This window comes from Phocoena phocoena, chromosome 7 (genome assembly GCF_963924675.1).
Source record: "Phocoena phocoena chromosome 7, mPhoPho1.1, whole genome shotgun sequence".
In the NCBI taxonomy this organism is placed as follows: domain Eukaryota; kingdom Metazoa; phylum Chordata; class Mammalia; order Artiodactyla; family Phocoenidae; genus Phocoena; species Phocoena phocoena.
Window position 1 is genome coordinate 11117195 of NC_089225.1, and position 16140 is coordinate 11133334.

The 16140-nt window shown below is 44.8% G+C and overlaps 1 protein-coding gene across 1 annotated transcript; it reads right to left on the bottom strand.

Moving 5' to 3' along the window:
* Positions 1 to 2540: 2540 nt before the first annotated feature.
* Positions 2541 to 9565, bottom strand: TSN (translin). Its single transcript, XM_065880687.1, has 6 exons — positions 9338 to 9565; positions 8068 to 8161; positions 6933 to 7029; positions 5175 to 5290; positions 4139 to 4218; positions 2541 to 3503 (listed from the first exon to the last, which is right to left on the bottom strand). Exons 1-6 carry the CDS (start codon positions 9401 to 9403, stop codon positions 3270 to 3272), a joined length of 687 nt encoding a protein of 228 aa, XP_065736759.1. The 5' UTR covers positions 9404 to 9565; the 3' UTR covers positions 2541 to 3269.
* Between the last annotated feature and the right edge of the window lie 6575 nt (positions 9566 to 16140).

The window sequence follows — 16140 nt, forward strand, 5'->3', positions numbered from 1 at the left end:
CCTGGTCAGGGAACTAACATCCCACATGCCGCAGGGCAACTAAGCCCGTGCACCACAACTGTTGAGCTTGCCCGCCTCAACTAGAGAGCCTGCGTGCCGCAAACTACAGAGCCCACGCGCCCTGGACCCTGCGCGCCACAACTAGAGAGAAGAGAAAAACCCTCACGCCACAACTAGAGAGAAGCTCACGCTCCACAACAAAAGATCCCGCACGCCTCAACAAAGCGCCTGCGTGCTGCAACTAAGACCCGATGCAGCCAAAAATAAATAAAATAAATTATAAAAATAAATAAATAAACAAACCTTCCGAAGACCCTTCATTCCCCTGGCTTCTGTGCCGAGGCACTCTCCCTGTTCTGTCAGCCTCTCTGACCACTCCTCGTGGCTCCACTCCCTCCCTCTCCCCTGCTGGTAACCAGGGCTCTGTCCTCAGCCCTGACACTTCTCAATCCACACGCCCTCCAGGGAGATCCCAACCTGCTCTCCCGTTTCATCTACCACACATACGCTAACGCCACCCCACCCGAAGCTCTCTCGAGGACTCCCCATTTCTCTCACACCCAAAGTCCTGCTGGGCACCTCAGTCAGCTGCTCCGCAAGCACCATCAATCCCACACGTCCAAAAGCAAGCACGCTGTCTGCCCAGCCGCCTCGAGCCACGCGTTTCCCCCTACGAGCCTCACGTTGGCTAGCGGCACCTGAGCCTCCTGGAGGCTTCCAGACCAGAAACCTGACAGTTAAGCTGGATGCCTCCGTCTCCTTCATGCCTTCCTCATTCAACCAACCATCCTGTCAGTTTCGCCTCCCATAAATGGTATTGTATGGGGGGCAGGGGGATGGTTTGTTTTTATTTGTTTAATGCTTATTACAGTCATCAAGAAAAGAAACTGTTTCAGGCTGAGGGAGAATCTTATTCTGGTGTGAGGCATGACAGTGATGTGCTACCTGGGACAAACAGTTCGGTCTAGACCACGAAAGAAGAAAGCTACAACTTCTGAGCGCACAATCATGAAACGATGGCAGGAGCAGCCTGCATATCCAAATCATCCCTGTAGCCACTTGCTCAAGTCAAGGTCTCAGAACACAGCCAAAGGAGCTTTTGCTCTTTATTAAATTCTCTTCAGCATCACTCATTGTTCAAGTTTAAGACAGGGCAAATCCTTTCTAGTATTTATGGGGCTCTCATCTTCTCCTCATCAATATATCTATAAAGAAAGCATCCACTAACTCATCTCTATTCTCTCTAACCTGCTTGATTTTCGTAAGTTGGAAAAAGCAATCTTGGTGTCCCAGAACCAGAGCCAAGGCTTCCCAACATCTTCAGTTAAAATACCAGTTATCTCCCAACCAGGGGAGAGCACAGCAACATTACCTACACTTTACAGTACACAGCTCAGTGGCTGCTCTACCACACAGCAGTGTGGGCTCATCACCCCAGTCTTCTTCAGCCTCAAAAACCATTCAGAACTTACTGCCCATGTAGAAGAGTTCTCATGGCAGCACACTAAGTGACAAAAAGACCAAAAAAAAAAAAAAAAGAAAAGAAAGAAACTGTTTTTATTGCTTTACAACAAGCCGGCAACACACACAACAGAATAATCATACACGTGACACTTGTACATCCCCGAACGGAGTATAAAACCAGAATGTGCTCCTCCACTTAAAACGTTATTTGTGAAAAGTGAAATCCACAACTTCTGCCAAGAACTTTACTGTTCTCAAGCAGAACTGGTACTTAAAGAGGCAAAGAAAGCGATGATCAAACTTACTGCCTATGTCTGATCATGGAATTCAAAGCCTTTTATGCTCAGTCCAGGCAGTGCTATTACCGCACATTTGAGGTGACCATCCTAGGCACTTTAAGACTCTATAACATTTTTCTTTCCAAATTCTTCTGCAGAAAGAGCTGTCAAGAAAATTGTTCTAAAATGCAACTATGCATAGCAATTTATGTCTCATTTCTACTTCTTTCCTCATGATGGAAAATCTGATCGGTCCTTAACTCAGCCTGATAACAGCTCTGATGGCCATGCCAAATATCCTACTGTACAAACAGGAAGCCCAAACCCATATTAGGCATGAGAGGGTGACACTTCTAAATACTTCCTATTATTCTGGACACACTGGCACCTTCCCTTCAGTGAGCTCCAAGATGCTGTGGATTAAGTCACCATTTTAATAATATCTCAACAGCAAAATTACATGGCAAGTACTACCTGAAAATTGGGAGGGGGGCGGTGCCAATGAGATACATGTGACTTGCCCAAAACTGTAAAACGTGACTGTTGGAATAATCAACAACCTGAGAGAATTGCTTACTCGAAAAAACATGACTAAATCAGCTAATTTGTTTGTTTGTTTTTTAATTCAAGGTTTTCTCTTACTTCCAGACAAAGCACAGCATTCTTCAGTCAGAACATCACCAGTCAGGGTGCTGAGAATTAGTGGCTTTACACTCCCAGACCTAGCAGTCTACCTGGCTATTAGGTAAAAAGTTTCATAGCTCAGAAATACATCATATGAAATGTTAGTTCAAGATGTGTGTGGACGCAATGTTTACCTGCTGCAACAGCAGAATGTTAAGGCAACATCAGAACACAGAGGTGTTTCAAAACACTACCCCTACTCCCCACCTGGTAAGCAGAGCCAGATGATGTTACTCAATCCTTAATACAAAAATGTCCCCAAATAATCTGCTGAACTTGACTTTGCAGTTTAATCTTTGATATTTTGATGGCAGTGAGAGAGAACCCTGGGGCTATACTTCCCTTGCAAAAAAATTCAACATCTGATTTACTAAGAAGGTTTAAAATGAGGAAGGAAAATATAAAATAACTTGTCCTTCGCTTGGCAACCATCCTTTTGAGTTAACTATTTTTATACGGTATCCAGGGCATACCTGGGTATGGATGGCTAATTTGGATATAGAAAACATCAAGGGTCACTCCTGGAAGAATCACAAACAAGACAGTAAAGCTCTCCATCAGTACATCGACAGCATCAGGGTAAGCAAGAAAAGAACTTTACCAAGAGGTTGGCATTTACACTTTTTGACAGAACTGAAATACACTGAGTCACAGAGCAAATTCACTGAAACGACAAAGAAAAACTCTGTCCTTGTAAAGGCTATTCTTTCACCCCCAAAAAAAGTGTTTCAACTCTGATACACCACACAACCGGTTAAGAAAATGAAGCGCGGTGTTTAGCGATGGGCATCCTAACGACCGTGAGAGGCGCCGGGCTGGGGTCGCGGGGCGCGCGGAGAGCCCCTACTTCTCCACACAGGCCGCCGCCGTCTCCTTGTTGAAGCCGCGGATGGAGAGGTCGTAGACCACCTCCTCCACTTTCTTCACGTCGTACTTCAGGCCGTCGTAGCGCTTCCGCAGGGAGTCGTTTTTGAGGTTGAGGAGGCGGAAGCCGGAATCCAGCTCGTTGATGAAGGTGGAGATGTGCAGGGGCCGGGAGTAGTCTCCGGCGGTCACGCTGTTGACCGACAGTCTCGACTGCGGGACAGAGAAGCGGGGATGTCACAGCAGGGCTCCTCCTCCTGGCCGCGGCCACCAGGCCCGCAGGCCGCAACACGTCTCCATACTGCCCCTCATAATTCCAGTTCTGACAACTGCTTGATCTTACTAACTTACTTAATAACTTAAGAAATCATTGGCCTTTTGTTGGAGTTTCTGTGGCCTCCAACTTTTCATAAATATGAATAGGTTATAGTGAACACCTTTATAACAGCTTTTTCTCTTCTTTTGAATTACTTTTATGGGATAATTTCTCAGGAGATGAAGGAGATAAAGGCAAGAATAATTTATACAGTTATATAGTTAAATTGTTCCCCCAGACAATTATATGAATTAATGCAGTCACCAGGAATCTATGCCTCACCACTACTTTGAAAGGAGGTATTCTCATCTTCTAAAAATGCACACAATAGTTAAGTGTGCACAGCCACCTCATCGTCTGAACCGCTATCCCAGCAAAACCTAACACACACAGTACACAGTCAATGACTACCCTGTGACCGACAGGTGGCTTAGAAAAGAACGAGGCTTCTGAATTTTTGTACCCATTTTAAAAAACTGACAATGAAGTGGAAAAATCAAAAGAGCAAATGACAAATCACTAAGCTTCTTACCAGTTCACTAGCAAGAATGAGAACTCCTGAGAGATAATCTTCTACATCCAGGTGAAATCCCTTCTCCCGATCTGGCTCAACTAGAAAATATAACAAAGACAAGGTCGTGATGGAAATACAACTTACACCGAAAAACTTTTTAAACTACAGACACATACACACACGTGTAATTTCTCTCAAAGTGAAAAAGGAACAAGTCCTTCAAAACTATCTTTTGAATGTGGACATATCCTTGGCACTGTGGACTTTTCATGCTCTCAAGCAGAATTCAATTTTTCCTTCCATTCTTCTTTCAAAATATAATACCACCAAAGGGTTTCCCTGGTGTCACAGTGGCTAAGAATCTGCCTGCCAATGCAGGGGACATGGGTTCGAGCCCTGGTCCAGGAAGATCCCCCATGCCGCGGAGCAACTAAGCCCGTGCGCCGCAACTACTGAGCCCCCGCGCCTAGAGCCCGTGCTCCGCAACAAGAGAAACCACCGCAATGAGAAGCCCACGCACCACAATGAAGAGTAGCCCCTGCTCGCCGCAACTAGAGAAAGCCCACGTGCAGCAATGAAGACCCAACGCAGCCAAAAATAATAAATAAATTTTCAACCAAAAATAATAATAATAATAATACCACCAAGAATATATGTTATGTCTGAGAATACCTTTGTTTTTAGAAGTGCATGCTGAAGCACTGAAATGACAAGTCATGGTGTCTACACCCGGCTTTCAAACGGTTCACACGTGCCCCCAAGGCACACACAGTAAGAGACTAAGCAGATGGGCCAAAATGTGAACAAGTAGAGGATCTAAGTGAGGGGTACACAGGGGTTCACTGTACTGTTCTTTCAACTTTTCTGTAGGCTTGACGTTTTTAAAAACTCAAAGGAACGCCCAAGTACAAAGAGCAAGCCACTACATATTTTTAGTTTTTCTGTTTCCAAGTAACCCGTTTTCCATTTAGCTCTCATTTGTTTCCATAAATAGAAAGCCCCCCTGCCAAAACCTCAGCTGGCCCTGCAGGTAGACACGCCTGCGGACACTCACTGCCAAGGATCTCCGTGACCGCCTCTCGAGTCACCAGGGTCTCCGACTCCAAGTACACGACGAAGGCTGCCAAGAAGACCAGGCGCTGTAGCACAAACCTCCAGTGCTCGTGAAACCTGCAGCGAGTGTGAGGCACCAGCGTCAGAAAGACAGAACGGGGGCAGCCATGGCCAGACACGTGAGGAGTGGGGCCATTTTCAAATAAAACTTATAAAACGTGTAAGAGCAATGTGACATTTAAGTATATGAGATGGAATCAGCGTTAAGTACACTGGACTGGATTTGCCAGTCCAAATTTATAACAATTACTTACTATAATTTTAATGAATGAGAAGCATGGTCCAATTTTGATGAATGCAAAACTTTACAACCAAAGGCTATGGACAAGAGCAACTGTGCTTTAGAAGTTTAATCAGTAAATACAATAACACTGCTCTGAGAAAAATAAATGTGGGCGAATGAAGATTGATGAGTGCCACAACTGTACATCAGCCTCAGCACCTGACTGTGTTATTCTCTGAACTGAGTGCAGGGTATCAAGAAACTCCTGATTCACACACATAGGAAATAACTACCATTTGCAGTCACTAACCAGGTGAACTTAAAACCTTGGGATACTGCGGTTAAACCAAGCTAGGAGCCTGAAAAAGAAATAGAAATTTTACAACCCCTAGATATTTATGCTATGCCTCCTGATTTTCAAATGTGGCAACAAATTCAAGACCATCTTTCAACAAAACCCAGGCCAAACAAAACATTCTGAGGTCCAAATCAGCCAGAGGGCAGCCTGTGTGTGAACTCCAAACAGCATGGTCTCTAAAGACCCTGCCAGTTCTATTGTCCTACTTCTCTAAGCATCAGTTATTACCTTACAGCAGGGGTCAGCAAACCTTTTCTGTGATTGAGGCTTTGTGGGTCACTTTCAGTCTCTGTCACATACTCTTGTTTTTTTTTTTCTTAACAACTCTTTAAAATATAAATATATTTATATAAAATATAAAAGGCCACAGTAGTTTGCGGGCCCCTACCTTGAAAGAATCTTGTGAGGTTATACTATCCACTCCCCACATACATGTCCTAACTATTCCTTGCCTATAACGTGTCTTAAAAGAACATCTTCTCTAGTGAGAAAGCAAGCGTAAGTAGAAAAGTTTAGGTTCCTATTTACTATATTTCATCAACACTCAGTTTTTCCCAGTTTAACATCTACGAAATCATGATGTATTGTACAATCTACATTTCACAATTATGATTAACAAATTTTTTCCCTAGTGGTATGAAAAATAACATTGTATCTTAAAATTAATAGTGTTGTACATTCAAGGAGATACAGCATATTACCCACATATGTCACTTGGCAGTGAAATTCGATATTCAGTATATTTATACACACACACATACACTGCCACTTAATCTCATAACCTTAACAGCAAAGATAGGGTTCATCCAACTTCACAAGTATACTAGAAAGATATTCTCTATTTTGACCTTCACACAATACATATTTTCTTTTAATTACCTTTTCATTGCAAAAATTATACATGTTCCTTAAGAAAATTTTGAAAGTAAAAGGGAGAAAAAAATAAAATCAACAATTTTGTCACCATTAAAATACCACCACTATTAACAGTTCCATTTCCTTTCTGTTGCTTCTCCTAAGTAGAGGGATTTTTACCGAAGCAATCATTTTAGTACATATAATTTTTCTCTTGCCTTTTTTTACTTAACGTTATAAAAGATGTTAGTTGTCTTACAAACCTGTAATACTGTTCAGCAGGAAACTTGGTCTTCAAAGACGTCAGATGTGTTTTTACTGTACCAAAATGTTCTCGAGCTTTCAAACACCTCTTTGGAACTGATCACAAAAAGATAATCAAACATAATAATGACAGACTGAGCAGATTTCAAATACACTTCTTGCTTAACAATCTATGTAGTCTACCTGGAAATTTTTTTTAAATCTCATGACCAAATGTAGGGTATGCAGCTCTGCTTTCAATCTGGCTCTCAAAATTTCATATCTAGCTTCCCTACTAAAAAATAAACAAACAAAAAATTGCTAAAAGGGAATATGTTGGGTAACGTACTGGTAAACTGTCATAAATAACCTCATCTTTAAGCTGCCTTTCCTAGTCAGTCCCCAAAGGATGCCTAAAATTGGACTGCTTCTAGCTCCCATATTTGGTCAAAAGGCAGCTTTATAATTATTCTCAATCAGGCTGACCAACTCTGTATCACCTAGAAAAATGACTTGCCCCTGACACCTGTTAATTACATCATTATATCATTATCTATCTGAAACTATATTTCAGCTCTCTCAGTTGTGCTGACTACATCTTACAATGGAGGTTCCATGTCTAAACTTCTCGTACTTGATACCCAAAGAAGAGCTGCCTGTAAACACATTGACAACATTTTACACTGGCCATTTCATTATCTACAAATGCATATTAAATTATTTTCAATGACTGAAAGAGTGGGTTTAAGAAAAAGAGCCAGATAAAAGTTGCTAGATACACAAGACAGCTATGAAACTACCACAATTATCATCAGTATAACTCTATCACAGGAGAAAACATTCCTATTTCCACCTACGTGAAACTAGAAAATCAGCTATGAAACTACCACAATTATCATCAGTATAACTATCACAGGAGAAAACATTCCTATTTCCACCTACGTGAAACTAGAATATCAAAATACACAGAATTCTGGAAATCTGTAAAATGATCAACTCACCCACTTCACCAATTTTTACTCACCATAAAGCATGAGAGACATTTTTCAGAGTAAATAATACAGATTTGATATGCCTTCTGGATGTAAATTAACTCTTTAAATGAGAGATCAATAAATTGGATAAAAACCTTCAAAATCAAAACGAAGAACTTACTGTCCTGAAACCCAGCACCCTGATGGACCCCTTGCAGTAGCGTTAAAATCTCTCGAGCTGTTTGTTCTAAACTCTGTACAACTTTTCGGATTTCCTAGAAAGAATTAAAGATGAAAATATCAAATAAATCCAAATAATCATTATATTATCATAGCCTCAAACCAAATATATACTAAATAGCATATTTGATCTATGACACCTTCACGTAGATTCAAAACACTAGCAACATTTACAAGGACATGAATGGTGCACAAAATATCCAGATTTGAATTCTGACTTTTCCACTTACTTCCTCTATGAGACCTTCGGGAAGTCACTAAAAAGCCTTGGATTCCTGATATAGACTTCAAAGGCTAATTGCCACCCACTCACCCAAAATATCCCACTCCAACACTAAAGGAGATGAGGCACCCACACGTAAACCAACAAGAGAAGAATGAAACGCAATACAAGGATCGGGTATTTTTCATTCACTCATTTTACAAATATTCACTGAGCACATTTTTAGGCACTGTGTAACTACTGAGGAACCAAGCAGGCAGTCCCTTCCTTCCTTTAGAGTATAATGCGGGAGGCGTTTAAAAAATAACCATCACACAATTTTTTTTAATGGTAACGCACTACTAGAAGTAAACATAACAGGGTAAAAAATTATTCACATTTTGACATCAAGGAGGTGAACACGAGACAACCAGGAAAAGAGTGGAAAAGTAGTGCATTCCGGGAAAAGTAAGCAGTACGTGCAAAAGTCCTGAGGCAGGAAGCTATTTGGGGAACTAGAGGAATAAAAGGGAGGTAAACTGAGCATAACACACAAGGGAAGAAGGCGTAAAATGAGACTGGAGAGAGAGACCTGTGAGTCACAGTAGTCTGGATTTTTATCCTACGTGGAATGAGAAGCCATAGGAGAGTTTTAAAGAGAAGGGCACACGTGCTTTTAAGACACCAATAAACAAACACAACAAACACGTGTCGTCTGAGTCCCATGCGCTAACTGAGGCTTCCACATAATCATACGCTAAAAAGGAGAAAAACTGACACCCAAATGAGGTAGGTGATGCCAAGGAACCGAGCCCCGAACACAGGGAACCAGAACCTGGCAGCAGAATCGGTGGCCGGGGGAGGGAAGTGCCCTGAGCCAAAACAAGACGGGAGCAACCCACCCCCAGAGGCTTCCCCACCGCTCGAATCTGAGCGACGGAGGAGGGCCGGGCGTCGCGGCCCAGCTAGGCAAGGAGAGGGAAAGGGGATGGGGAGAGAGGGGGCTCGCCTCTCGGATGTCCTGCTCGGCAGCCAAAAAGCCCTGCAGCTCCACGAAGATCTCGCTCACAGACATGGCGTCGGCCGCACGAGTGTCAGCCAGGGCGGCGAGGGTGGCCAGCCGAGTTCCTTCGGGAGACAACCGGCGCCGTCAGTCACAACGCCCGCCACCACCGCGGCCGCGTCCACCGGGCCCTGCGCTGGGACTGTCGCTGGGGTCCTCCCAGGCCCACGGCGCGCAGAAGGCCGGGCTGTCCGCCGCTCTGCCTGAGGCGCTGTCCGGAAGGCATAGCAAGGTGGGCAGGGCTCTTCCGACAGGCATCACCGAAAACAGCCCGGGAAGGGGTCCTCGGACCACGTGGGCCTGAGGACTGGGGCTTGGGTTTAGAGGTGTGGGGCATCCCGCTATTAGCTCGTGAAGTCCACCCCGCTGTCTTGTTGGGTGTTTGGTGCCAGGAGCCCTGCACGATGCCAAAATCTGAGGATCCTCAAGTCCCTTATATGAAATGGCGTAGCATTTGAGTATAACCTACGCACATCCTCCTGTAATACTTTGCTTACTTGTAATTAGGTATTAGTTGTTATACCTAATAAAATGCATTAAGTAAATAGTTGTAAATACACTGCGAATAATATGTACATAGTTGCTGGTGCACAAAAATTCAAGCTTTGCTTTTCGGAGCTTTGGAATTTTTTTTTGAATATTTCTACCTGGGGTTGGTCGAATTTGCGGTGCGGAACCGCAGATACGGAGGGCTGACTACTGTACATGGTGTTTTATCCAACAGCAGTTGGCGGGAAGATGCTTCGATACTGAAGGGTACGCATATAAAGAATGTAGATTGCAGTCTTCGTAAAAAGGGAAACAGTACATTCGTCTCTGCAAAAAAATACTCGGGAAAAATAGTGTATGCGGGACTGTAATTAAGGGGATGGATTGAAAGTGAAATTTTTTTTAAATTTTAACTTCTCTGTAGGATTGTGTTGCCTTTTTTTAGATTATATGAATTTTTAAGCGTGCCGGGTGGGAAGTTTCTCTTCTTCTCAACTACTACCTTCCCTCATTCCCCTTCCTTGAGGCACGGGCTGTAATGATTTCTTGTTTAACCTTGCAGTTATTCCATACATCTACCCTACAAATACAAATGTGTATGTGTGTGTAGGATACACTCCATATGAATTTAAATGATTACTTATATCAACTAAATGATAGTTTATTGTTTGCTTTGCGCCAGACGTTATTCGAAAACTTTACATGAAAGGTCATATTTTATCTCCAATATACTTCTGCGAATTTGATACTATTTTTATCTTATAAATAATGTTACTATGTTAACAGCTTAATTGACTTGCCTAAGGTCATATGCAGCTATTACAAGATGAAGCTGTAATCTAAATGAGCTGTCTTCATCACCATGCTATTATCATCATATATATATTGAAATTTCTTTTGGGAATTCGCTGTGCTTTTTGCACATCTTACTATAAAGTTTTCATCTTTCTCATTCAATTCTAGTAATCCTTATCACTTAAAAATTAACATTTTCTCATTTTTTTTTACCATTTTTAAAAATAATTTTTGAAATGCAGACATTGTTAATGTGAATTTTTTTGTTTTTGGTGGAATGGACATGTCCTGTTTATTAACACAGTCCCTTATGGGCTATTTCGGTTCTTTCTATTATAAATAGCATTGTGATGAAAGTCACAATTGTGATGAAAGCCACATTGTGATGAAAGCCCTTATCAGTGTGTAAAATCATTTCCTTTTGATATACAGATGGGCAACAGGCACATGAAAAGATATCATCAGGGAAATGCAAATCAAAACCACAATAAGATATCACCTCACACCTATCAGAATGGCTATATGAAAAAGAAAAAAGGGACTTCCCTGGTGGCGCAGTGGTTAAGAATCCATTTGCCAATGCAGGGGACAGAGGTTCGAGCCCTGGTCCAGGAAGATCCCACATGCCGCAGAGCAACTAAGCCCATGCGCCACAACTACTGAGCCTGCACTCTAGAGCCCACCAGCCACAACTACTGAGCCCACGTGCCTAGAGCCCTTGCTCTGCAACAAGCCACCACAATGAGAAGGCGGCACACCGCAGCAAGGAGTAGCCCCCGCTCGCCGCAACTAGAGAACTAGAGAAAGCCCGCACAGTGATAAAGACCCAACGCAGCCAAAAATAAATAAATTTACTTTTTTAAAAAAAGACGAGATAACAGGTGTTGGTGAGGATGTGGAAAAAAGTGAACCTCCTATGCTGGCGGTGGGAATGTAAATTGGTGGAGGCACTATGGAGAACACTATGGAGATTTATCAAAAATTAAAAATAGAACTAGCATACAATCCAGCAATTCCAGTCCTGGGTATTTATCCAAAGAAAACAAAAACACAAATTTGAAAAGATACATGCACCCCAATGTTCATAGCAGCACTAGTTACAATAGCCAAAATATGGAAGCAACCTAAGTGTCCATCAACAGATGAATGGATAAAGAAGATGTGGTATATAGATGCAATGGCATACTACTCAGCCATAAAAAAAGAATAAATTTTACCAAATGTGACAACATTGGTTGACCTGGAGGGTATTATGCTCAGTGAAATAAGTCAGGCAAAGAAAGACAAATACTATATAATATCACTTATATGTGGAATCTAAAAAATAAAACAAATGATCAAACATAGCAAGGCAGAAACAGACAAACAGATACAGAGAACCAACTGGTGGTTGCCAGGGAGGAGAGAGGTGGGGGGAGGGGCAAAATGGATAAGGGGATTAAGAGGTACAAACTACAAGATATGAAATAGGTAAGTTAAAACTAAATAAATAGATAAGTTACCAGGGATGTAATGTACAGCACAGTGAAAAAGCCAAAATTTTATAATAACTCTATACAGAGTATAACCTATTAAAATGTCAAATTACCAATTGTACACCTGAAATTAATACAATGTTGTAAGTCAACTATACTTCAATTAAAAAAATTAAAGTTAGAAATTTTAAAATGATAATAAGATCATTCTTTTGATAAGTCCTGTTTTTAAAGTCTTGACATATTTTGCCAAATCCCTCTGCAAAGAGCTTGATTTCATTTTCATTCCCCTGCCCACCAGGGCCTGAAGGAGCCCGCTTGGCTGCTCTCTCCCCAGTGTGAATATTAACACTGTAGACATTCTGGGCTAATTTAAGGGTGAAATTATACCTTATTTAATAGTACTGCAGACAAGGTCATGGGTGGTGCACGTCTGCAAGGTTCATTGAAGGGCAAGAGGGGAGAAACAGAAGTCTGGTTGGGAGCTGTGGCCTGCAGTCCGAGAACAGGAGAAGGGGTTAGGGAGTCAGTGCAGAGAGAGAAAAAAGAGATGGGCCTTGGGCTGTGTAAGCAGGAGATTTTATAGAGCTGACATAATGACAGCTAGAGAGGCCAGTGCCATTGACAGAAGAATTTATTCCTTGCGTCTCCTGAGAAGACAGGGCGCACCGTGCCAGGCAGGGCCACATGGGGAAGCACCAGGTTTGGTCAGGAAGGAGGAGCAGGAGTGAGGGAAAGCCAAGCCAGAGCCTGTGTCCCTGTGTCCCTGTGGCCGCGGGCAGGGCGGGGCGGGGCAGGGCAGGGCGGGGCGGGGCAGGGCAGGGCGATGAGCTCAGGACTGGCCAATGTGAATGCTTCTGGTGGACTTCAGGCTATAGGAGTGGTCTCAAGTTGCCTGGTACCTCGCCTTGGCATGATTTAGGGGAGGGGATATTGGCTTGGTGTGTGAGAGTCAGGTAAGGAGATGCTCCAGGCTGAGCCCTTTGCTGTCTCTAACAATTGGCTAGCACTGGGAGGGACAGTCTCTCTGCAGCCAGCAAGCTTTTTTTTTTCTTTATTGAAGTGTAGTTGATTTACAATGTTGTGTTAGTTTTTGGTGTATAGCAAAGTGATCTATATCTATCTATCTATCTATCTATCTATATATATATATATATATTCTTTTCCATTATGGTTTATTGCAGGATATTGAATACAGTTCCCTGTGCTCTACAGTAGGACCTTGTTGTTTATCCATTCTAGATACAATAGTTTGCACCTGCTAACCCCAACCCACCAGCAAGCTTTTTAAGGTGTCAAAACATCAGAAAATGCAAACATGATTAACACAGGCTGGGAAGAGGGCACCAGGATTCAGACTGCAGGACCCAGGACACCATGACCCACAGCCCCACTGAAGGCAGGAAAGGATCCTGGGATGAAGGAGGGCATTGGTGAGTCAGTCCATGGGTTTTCAGAGGGAACCTGGGCCCTCTAGGCAGGCCCCACTCTCCACTCTCCCCACCCCTATCCCCCCGGCGGTCCACCCAGCTTTGCCAGGGTCACTGCCACACTCGGGGTCTGGATTTGGGGCTGTGCATGATGTTAAACCCAGAACAGGGCAGGATGTGGCCCAGGTGACAGTCATCTACAGGACAGAGGAAAAAATGTCCCTCCCAGCCTCAGGTCATGTGGCCCTAAATGGTCTGCAGACTGAATTTTTAGTTTGTCCGGTGACATGCATTGAGGCTCCACTGTTGAGCCGGGTGACACAGATGAGAACTGCTCCCCACTTCTTCCCCTAAAATTGTCCCTATCAGTTCCATGCCCAGAAGCCCTGTGTCTGAGCAAGGGGCAGCAGGGCAGGGCCAAGCAGGCTGACTCTGGTAGCTGGGCCCACGTCCCAGGAGTGGCATGTTGGACGGCCCTGCAGGGACCAGGCAGAGCGATGGAAAGGGGGGAGAGCAGGGGAGGAGGAAGGTGGGCAGGGCTGGGCAGGCACCTCAGCCCCTGCCGGTGCCCACTGGCTCCCCTCTCAGGACCACCCCACAGAGCCCTCTCCTCCCAAGGCCCAGCTGCCCGGACACTCAGCACATCCCTCCTCGCCCTGCAGCTGGTCCCGCTCTGCCGCCAGCCCCACCTCAAATCACAGCCAGCAGCCCTCGCCATGCTGGACCCCCAGCCCATAGGTGGTGATGGTGACACCATGGGAAAGGCATGCCACTATTCTGTCCCAGCAGATATGCGAGGGCAGTTGGGGAAAAGGAAGGGAGAGACCTGCAGTGAGCACACTCAACCATCCAATCAGGGGTCTGCGGAAGTGCCTGGAAGCATGTGGGTTGTTAAGTGCCCAGGCAGGGAGGGCTGGGGTGGCCCTGGCAACGTCTGCTGGGGACAGGATGCAAAGGCAGTGTGTACGGGACGGTCCAGCTCAGTGAGAGCCGTCCCACCCAAGCAGCCTCCCTGCCTACATACAAAATCAGAAAGAAGGAAGAAAGGAACGGAGGGAGGGAGGGAGGGTGGAAGGACAAACACAGGCGACACTAGCCTGTCACCTGGGGCACGCAGAAGGCCAGCTGCCAGTCTGATCGTTAGGAGTGCAGACTCCCCCACCCCTACCCCAGGAGACTTAACAATCATCTCACCCAATGTCTTCTTCACGGCTGAGAAGACTGAGGCCCCACCTGAGAGGAGGACAATCTCCCCTGGCACATGGCTGGGGGGTTTCTGGACTCTCTGACCAGGATGCCACATCAGCTCCCGTGACCACCTGCCCAGGTCCCACAGTGACCCTTGGGCCCTGGGCAGCCGAGGAACAGCAGAAAAAGATGGTCCCCAGCAGGGCCAAAGCGTGTGTCACGGGAAGGTGCTGTGAATGACCCAGACTCAGAAGCGGGGAAATGAAACAGGTCCTGTCTGGGCTGCGGTGCGATCCAGGGGCTGAGAGACCCTGTCCCCAGTTAAGGGCTGACTTCTGTGGTCTGGTGAAGGCCATGGAGAGGGTGGCCTGGTAGCCTTCTGTGAACATCCAGGAGCTCCTGCAGCACCTGGCCCTAAAAGGCAAGACAGGTCCAGGACCAATCAAAGTATTTTCCTCAGAAAACCATTTCAGGCTGCACCAAATATGGTAACTGTATTCATTTCCTAGGGCTGCCATTACAAATGATCACAAACTGAATGGCTTAAAACAGAAATGTCTTCTCTCACAGTTCTGGAGGCTAGAAATCCAAGTTCCAGATGCTGGTAGGGCCATGCTCTTGAAGGCTCTAGGGAAGAATCCTCCTTTACCTCTTCCCAGATTCCTGTGGTTGCCAGCAATCCTTGGCGTTCCTTAGCTTCCAACAGCATCACTCCAACCTCTGCCTCTGTCCTCACGCGGCATTCTCCCTGTGTGTGTGTGTGTGTGTGTGTGTGTGTGTCCCCAAACGTCCTTCTTCCTGTAAGGACATTAGTCATTGGATTAGGGCTCAATTTTCTCCAGCACGACCTCATCTGAACTTAATTACATCTGCAAAGACCCTGCTCGCATCACAGGTACTGGGGTAAACACTTGAACATATCTTTTGGGGGGATGCATTTCAACCCAGTTCAGAGATCAGTTCCCCATATCTCTACTCCTGATACTCAAAGTGTAATCCTCGGAGCATCAGCCTCACCTGGGAGCTTGTGAGAGACACAAAACCTAGGGCCCTGCCCCCGACCTAGGAATCAGAATCGGCAGTCCATATGCTCTTTCAATTTTGCGAAGCCTTGGGTCACCACCTGATTCTTTGGGGGCCAGGAATTCCTGGAGGGGACTGAGAAGATTCGAGAGGAGAAACTCCCAGAAAAGAATTGCCAGTTTGCCTTCTTCCCGTCTTTGCTCCTCCCCTCCGCTCCCCATAGGAACTAAGAGATAAGTCAGGTATTCAAGCCTGGGAAAGAGAGGGTTGTTCACACACACACCTAAGGGAGGGTCCTTCAGGGAACCATAGAACTTGGTCTGTATCCTCTTGGTCAGTCCCCCTCTGG